General features: G+C 30.9%; 1 protein-coding gene across 1 annotated transcript in view; it reads left to right on the top strand.

Moving 5' to 3' along the window:
- Nucleotides 1-451: 451 nt before the first annotated feature.
- LOC131152063 (glutamate receptor 2.2-like) overlaps nucleotides 452-8,847 on the top strand; it is a 44,196-nt gene continuing 35,800 nt past the window's right edge. Inside the window, exon 1 of the mRNA XM_058103668.1 lies at nucleotides 452-1,061. Coding sequence (XP_057959651.1) covers nucleotides 710-1,061 — 352 coding nt within the window. The 5' untranslated portion in view covers nucleotides 452-709. The remainder of the gene's footprint in view (nucleotides 1,062-8,847) is intronic.

Raw genomic sequence — 8,847 nt, 5'->3', positions numbered from 1 at the left:
TTGAATTAGCCCCTAAATAAAAGAAATTTTAAAAAATTAAATTAGTCCCCAGATCTTATTTATTTGGACTTAAATCCTGAGTAGGTGCAATCTCTAAAAACCTTATTATTTTAAGCCCATTATATATATTTTTTTGTATAGCCCACTCAAACAATTAGTGTGGATTTTCACCCTATTGCCTAGTTGTGGTTTTTTTTTTTTTTTTTTCTAATCAAGGATTTAGCTTGAAAAAAAAAATAAGAAGAAAATTCATTTTATGCCTACTTCTCTTCAATTAATAGTTACTAGTAAAGATTGAAAATTTATTGATGTACAAAATTAAAAGTCTATTTCTTAATTATTACTTTCTTTCAAAACCAAACCTCAAAGAATGAATTCTCTAATTATATTTTTTTCTCTTTTCACAATATTTGTCAACTTTAAGACGAGACTTAATTTGAAAATAAATAATACAAAAATACATAGCAAGATCCATTGTTGTACGCGTACTGGAGGAGACAATATTGCATTATATGCTTACCTATAATTTCTCTTAAACTTTGCTTGGTGGAGGAAGACTCCACGGTCCACTCTTGATACACACACCCCCACACAATTAATATCTTCTGTCAGATGCTATGCAATTCGAATTGTCCCCGCCGGCCGGAGCCTGTCTAGCTTCCTCTTGATACCAGAGAGCAGCTGGTTGTATCAGTACTCAATAATAAAAATGAAGAAGAGGAAGAGCATTAACAGTAGTACCCCCCATGGCCGCCGCTTAGAAGTTTTCTCATCTGCTATCTCCCTGTGTCTCTGTCTCATGGGGATCTACTACTTGGTTCCAGCAGACACTATAAGAATGGCCATGGCGCAGAATTCTACTAATTCAACAATAAGTCCTGCAGCTGCAGAGATAGACGTGGGAGTGGTTCTTGACCTTAACACCCCCGTAGGGCAGATGGGGCTGACCTCCATCTCCATGGCTCTCTCTGACTTCTACGCCTCCCACTCTTCCTACAAGACTAGGCTCCGTCTTCACATCAGGGATTCCAAGAACGATGTTGTTGCTGCTGCTGCCTCTGGTTCTCTCTCTCTCTCTCTCTCTCTCTAGCACTTTAATCATATATATATCATAGAATTTCCAGAATGCCCATAACAAAACTTGATAGTATATAATTGGGGAAGGCATGCGTGTATGTTGCGCAATCCAACTCAACACTTCGAAGTTGAAGTAGCCATGTTGGGTAACTCAGATATTGATATCTTTCTGATATTGATATCTTTCTCTTCGAATGAGATACTAATTTGAGGGAGGCTTACGATTAGAATCCTTCTTCTTCTTCTTTTGTTTTTTTGGATTAAGTTCCTCCATTATATATACTTTTTCTGATTACTAATTTAATATATTCTATCTATGCCTTTTCAAGAATATCTACATGCTTCCTCCATTATATATACTTGTTCTGATTATTAATTTAATATATTCTATCTATGCCTTTTCAAGAATATCTACATGCAAGTTCTTCGCAAGTCTTATCATTAAAATAAGTAATTTTTGTTTTATATACTTCTCTGATAACATTTGTCTTTTAAGAATTGAGCGAGGGACGCGTTTGGCGCTTTTGGGGGGAGAGGGTTTAATTGTTTCCACCGTATTAAATTCGCAATTCGCAAACCTGCTCCACTCCCATTAAATTCTTGACTTTTTCTTTATTTATTTTTGTTTTTTTTCCTATTGCATTAAACTCGGAGGGCCTACTCCAGTCCCATCCAATTCTTCATTTGTCTTTTTTTTAGGAAAATTTTTTTAAAAAGTGCTGAATTTAGCTCCTATTAGAAAGGACTTTAAAAATATATATATATATATATATATTTATAACATAAATATATTTATAATTTTTAAAAAATTATTTAAGTGAATTTAAAAAAAAAAAATTTAAGATAGTTTTTCGCCCACTTATAAGTGACTCTATTCATAAATGGGGTCAATTTTGTAAATATAAGAAAATTTAGTTACTATTTATAGTTTAAAAAATACATCAAAAATAAGTATATATTATTTTACTATGTATTATAATATATTAATTGTCAGTGAAATATAATTTAATTTTAAAATGAAGAAGAAGAACCATTTGTTCATTTAAATTAATATTAAATTTTAAAATTTTAATTTAATTAATAATATTATTTTAACATAAATTAATTTGATAATGATATATTATAAATATAAATTACGAACATGATTATTGTCACTTGAAAAATCATATTATATTTTTTTCTTAATTATAAATTTCAATTAAAAATAACAGTTAAAATAATTATTAATTAAATTTATTAATTATAAATTCATTATATATTATTTTATTACACATTATAATCTATTCATTATTAATAAAATTATAATTAAATTATGGAATGAATAAAAAATCCATCTATAAATTTTAATTAACATTAAATAAACTAAAAATCTTAACTTATATTTTAATACTATTTTAACATACATTAATGTGATAATCATATTTTATAACAACAAGATTATTATCGATTAATAAATAATAATAAAATATTGATATTTTTATTTAAAATATATTTCAAAATACATCTTAGTTATTATAATTCAGTTCTAGATTGGCAAGAACTATTTATTAATTTAAATTAAAATTAAACTAATTAAAATTTTAAATTTGAATAATTGTATATTTTTATCATAATTTAATATGATAGCAATATGTTATAAATATACATTAACAACATGATTATGATTAATTGAAATTATATTATTTTTAATAGAAATATTTAAATTTTAACAATAAATATATAAAAATTATTAATAAAATTTAAAATATTAATATTTGGTATCCTATAATAAAAGTAAGCATTCAAATACTACTTATTTTAAGCATAAACGAACATTACTTATAACTTTCAGCACTTTCTTAGTAGAACACTTATTTTTAGCACTTATTAAATTTAATAATTTAAAAAAAAAAAAAAAAAACACTTCTATATGAATTAAGCACTTATTGTCGGTGCTTATTTTAAGTGATAATTTTTTTTTAACTTTTAAAAAGTGATTTAGAGCAATATACATGTTATTTACTTGTATGAATTCAAAAAAAAAATTCCTTAATTATCTTTGTATATGTACGTGCACACCTGCAGTATTTATTAAATATTTTTTTTCTTTTTTTTTTGCAAAATATTTGTAGGCTTCATGGATGGAGCTACGTGGAGTTGTGCCTAATTAGAAGATATAATAAAATAATATTTGGTAAAATTAATATCTCTTTTCCTATCTTTTTAAAAGAACTAGCTATCTTACTTCAAATAGTATTTGTGTTTACACCATCTTCTATAGTTCAATCACCATCTTTGATCATTTTATTTATAAAATTTTATTCTATTTTTTCTATTTAGGTTTTACCACCTATCTCTCTTATATTGGTTTATTTTATCCTTTCTCTTCCATTTTTTTGAATACATATATCCAACACTAAGATTATGTTGTATAGTTAAGTTTTCACCTGAGATAACTTTACAATCCTTACACGATAAACAATCTAACCTCTTAGTTGATAAAAAAATTGTTTGACTTTTATTTTGTCCAGTTTTGAAGGTTATTAATTGTTTTCTCTCTTTTTAAAGTAATTATTCATTGTAATAAATCATATGACATAGAAAAGTCTAAGATCATTTCCTTAGACTCATTTTTGTCTTCATATCCGTGTCCTCCATACCCTCTCATAACATTTATTATCCCTTTAAACATGCCCATTTAGATATGTTACTATGAATATTTTCTCAGTCTCTCCGATATGTTTGTATAGTACTATTTATATCTTCCCAAAATTGTCTCTTAAGACTTTCTATTAGACCTACTTAAGCAGTATAAATACTAATGACATTTATTATCTCTTGGCCTAAAACCATCTTGATTTTTATAATACTATCCCTTACTCTTTTGACATCTACAATGATATCTTTTACATTTTTGTCTACAATAATTTGCATCACATTTTTAGGTTTTATTTTCCAATATACCAAAGTTTAAATACTAATCTCTCAGTTTCTCTTACTTTCTCCCCCAACCACTTAGTTTCCTATAGGCAGATTAGATTAATTTTTCTTCTAATCATTATGTCCACAATTTTCAGGCTTTTGTTCATAAGTATCCCTATATTTCAAGTTGCTAATTTAATCATAGTTTCATAAATTAACTTCTTTACCCGGTCACGTCCAGAATGATGCGGGAACCCTTGTGGTGTAGGACAGGAATGGTTGACCTAGTCCTATGGTTCAACCACCACACAAGCACATAGATTCAAAACACTTTGGATTAAGAATGTAATTAACCAAACATAAACACCATAAATTATGCTACCGTTCACAAGTTGACGGATTTTTGAAAAGGTGTATGTGTTTATCCATAAAATAAGTCCCAAGGGTCCTTTATCAAGGAATCAAGCTTTATGCATATTGATGTTAATTTCAAAGCCAAGATTGCCAGTTCTAACTTAGCAAACTAATATTCATACAATTGATTTTAGTTGAAAAGTATCAATATTGCAATCTATGGATTCAAACAGGTTATTCGAATATGATATTTTAAACTACTTGCAATGGTTCACAAAATAAAACAAGGATTCAAACAAGTACCGAATTTATCAAGAGATTCGTTTGAATGACTTGACGTTATTCCCACATATTTGGATCACACCGTAGGTCCTTCGTACAAGCTTTGAATCACAAGATGAACGTAGCAATGGAGTGTAAATGTAATAGTCGTGTAGGTATCTATGGGAAGTGGTCGTGGGGGTGTATGTTGGTGGTGATCGTGTGGTGTTGATGGAGGTATTGAGAATCTAGGTATACTCTCAAGAGAGGGGGTGAATTGGGATTTTAAAATTTCTTTGCTTCTTTGTATTACAAATTCCTTAGTTAAGTTTTAACTTCAGCAAAAGTTTTCTTTCAATAATTAATTAATCTTCAACAATCACTCAAATATAATATTGATAACCAACCAAGTATAGTCAATATTCAATCCAAGTTTAAGTCTTTGATGTTAAAGCCCAACTGATAAATTATAAGTTTCAATTTAGGATTGTTAGAAACAAATCTCAGACTCTTTTAAAATTAAAAACTCAAATTTTATTCCTTGACAATGAATAATATAATTCTAGAGATTTGATAAAACTTGCAACTTTAGCAAAATACTTTTCAGTTGTGATATTTAAAATCAAAATTCTAGCAATTCCCAAAATTCAGCAAGTGTTAAAGATCATACATGCAGATTATATTCTTGTAGAAAATTAAAGAGAATAGGGAGAAAAGCTAAGAATCGAATTTTTTACAAGGTTCGGCCAGTAGCCTACGTCCTTGCCCCAAGCAACCGCTATGAGGATTTTCCTTTCCAACTTTCTTTAATAGGCTAAGTTACAACCTCTCTCCTTCTCAGGTGGAGATCCCTCTCTAACAAGAATACCCCTTCTTGTTAGGCAACGATCCAATACCCCTGAATCGCCAAACAACAAAAACAAAGAAACAAACTTTGTGTCATACAAGATAAACTCTCTATTAGAGCAGATTTGTACAAATTAAGAGATACTTCAGCAATATAACAATATAAATATTGAAGCTTAGAGTTATATCACCATGGTTCTATCTTGATTTTAAATTCTCAATAGAAAAATCATAGAACTGTGAGTTTTGATCAGTGAGAATACAGCAAAAACTTCAGTAAAAGGTTTTTCGACAATAGAGCTTTGAACGTGTGAGTATAAGCTTGATTGCTAATTGTTGTTGGTATATGTAATTCTTGAAATTAAATTGTATTTATAGAGTTAAAAAGTATATTTTCGTATTCCCCAAGTTACTTGCATTGTTTCTCAGGTTTTCTCAAAGTTTGGGGGACAAGTAATCAATTTTGGAAACTTTCCTTCACTTTTTTAAATTTGAAAATACAAACATTAGTCGTCTGTGACACCAGGGTCAGTCACTTGTGCCTTTTAAGTTCAGCGTATTTTTCAAACACTGAATGGGGTCAGTCGCCTGTCTCGATTCTGTCTGTTCAGTTTTTAACAATATAAAAATTGTCAGTCGCCTGATGATGTTTCATCAGTCGTCTGTCTCGCTTTTGTTTACTCAATTTTATCAGCATAATTATGTTAGTCACCTGATGGTGTTTCATCAATCGCCTGTCCTTGCAACTCATATGCTTTTAAGAAATTTGTTTCCAAAACTCTTTAGCTTTTAAACTTGAAATATTGAAATGATACTTTAAAAAACATATTTTCCATGGTTTTCAAAAATAGGTCTCTAAGTCAATAATAGTTCCTAAGAGCTTCAAACATTTATATTGAAATCGTGAAATACTTACATGAGACTTCTTAAAAACTATGACTTTATAATCACTAAGTGTAGCGACCCGAGAATTTAAACTGCAAAAAAATATATACTCTCTAATACCAGATACATATATATATTGCAACCCACCCTAACCAGGGAATCACAGGTATACCTGCCATTATTGGAATTAAAAATCATACACCGGAAGATGCTAAAACATCAAAACACTTTACTAAAGTTCTAACTGTTCCCAAAAACATACATACAACTACCTGTCTATATAATACAACCCAACAAAATAACCAAATGTAATAGCTGGTGGCTCACCAGCTCTATCACCCCCAAAAGTCTAATCCTTGCCCCGTAGTAAGCTAGGCACGGTTCCCTAAAAGGCCTGAAAAATGATTTGTATAATGGGGTGAGACACTTCTCAGTAAGATGAATTATATTATTATCAGTGTGTGGCTAGCATGAGTTCCCGTATGAATATAAAACTTCCATTACTTCATTGTATATAAAAATATGGCATTTAAACTATACTACACAATATATATATATATATATATATATGAAAATACATAATTTCAAAATAATAAACTGTCGGCTCAGTATAGCTCATTTAGAGTAAATTTGCTTATATATGCATAAAAGATACAATCAGGATTGCTGAATTAGCGTCATCACGCTATCACATACTTATACAACATGCTTCCCCCCATGACGGGTTGTGCGGCCCAAAGGCTGGACTCAGCATATGGCCTGCCGATCATAACTGAGTTAGAAAAAGGTTGTAAGTACCATTGTGCCTACCTTAAAGGATCACCCGGAACTGCATCGGATGGGGCCCCCGGAACTGCCTTGGAGTAGTACTGTACCAAGGTCTCCAATTGACTATCCCATATCACACTTCCATCCCTGTGTGATTGCACTCACTGCCCACATATAGCTACGGTATCTTGCTCATAATATCACATCGCATATCCACAGGGTTTTAGAATCATATATGGCAATTTACATAATAATACGAAAATCATAATTCATTTTTCATAACATTGCATAAAACATATGTTGTTCATAATTTTGTCATTTTCTGTCTCGATATAAAACCTACATATCAAATCTCGGCTTATAGTCATCACATCACATCTCGGCTTATAGTCATCACATCACATCTCGGCTTATAGTCGTCACATCATACTGTATTATATTAGTTAAAACATTCTGTTCAAATATGCCATTTAAAAACCGTTCTCATGTCACACAATTTTTATCTGATAAACCATAATAAAATAAACTGATGGGAAAACATACAAGTTGTTGAAAACAGAGATATGAGCATCTCCATGGTTTTATCTAACTAAAACTACATATTTTATTGAAAATCAGAGATGTTTAAACCATTCACGTTAGTTTTCCCCAAAAACATATAACAGTCAAAACTACCATTTTCATTTACCCAATTCATTCATAAAATCATATATGTCATTTTTTACAAACATAAATTGCAATTTAATCGGTCCATAATTCAAAAACAACTGACATAATATAATCCCCTTGCCTGTTCCTGAAGAAAATGTCTAAAACCTTCAAAACAACGAAAATCTAATCGTATGAATCCGCCGAAGATCGACGGCCTATGTGCCAGGAGAAGGGAGAGAGGACTGGATAGTACTTGCAGAGACTTCCCGGGCTAGAGAGAGAGAGAAAAAACCAAAGCCCTAATTTTTAGAGAGAGAGAGAGAGAGAGAGAGAGAGAGAGAGAGAGAGAGAGTAAATTATGAAAGAAAATGAGTAACTTAGCCCTTAAGTAAGTTTGCCCGCAGGAAAACTATCAACGATTTTTTTGGGCTTGACAAAACCGTCAATGGTTTGGCCTTTAAATAGCTCTCAATTTTTTACCTGCAGGAAAACCGTCGACGTCTTTTTTAATCCTCACAAAACTGGCGATGGTTTGGTCCTAGCCAAACCCTTTTTCCTCTTTTTCCTTTCCTCTCTCTCTTTCTTTATTTATTTCTTTATTTTTTTGGTTCAAGTTACTACAATCTCCCCTCCTTACAAAAATTTCATCCTAGAAATTTTCTAACTGATTTCCATCACATCTACAGAATGATTACTAATGTGTTGATCCGACTCTAGGAAGGGCTGGCGGCCATCCACATAGCAGCTGCATCCAAAATTTATTAATTACTCTCACTTATCGCGAAGGAATACCATGGTTACACATACTATCTCGGGAAGTTACAATACCCATACCAAAACTCTCCCGAAGACCAACCATGAAACAAACAGTAAACAACTGATAAAGCTAAACAAACCTACTCTAAGCAACCTATATACAAAACCAACACTTACCAACTGATATAACTACCTGATTAGCACTGAGCCTCTCTAAACAGATGTGGATACTTCTAACATATCTCTATCTCTAATTCCCATAATGCTTCCTCTACTGCATGACTACGCCAAAGTACCTTTACAAGAAGAATCCTCTTAGTACGTAGCTCCTGCTCCTTATAGTCTAGA

The sequence above is a fragment of the Malania oleifera genome, chromosome 3 (assembly GCF_029873635.1).
Source record: "Malania oleifera isolate guangnan ecotype guangnan chromosome 3, ASM2987363v1, whole genome shotgun sequence".
Classification (NCBI taxonomy): domain Eukaryota; kingdom Viridiplantae; phylum Streptophyta; class Magnoliopsida; order Santalales; family Ximeniaceae; genus Malania; species Malania oleifera.
This window is presented reverse-complemented; position numbering and strand designations above follow the sequence as displayed.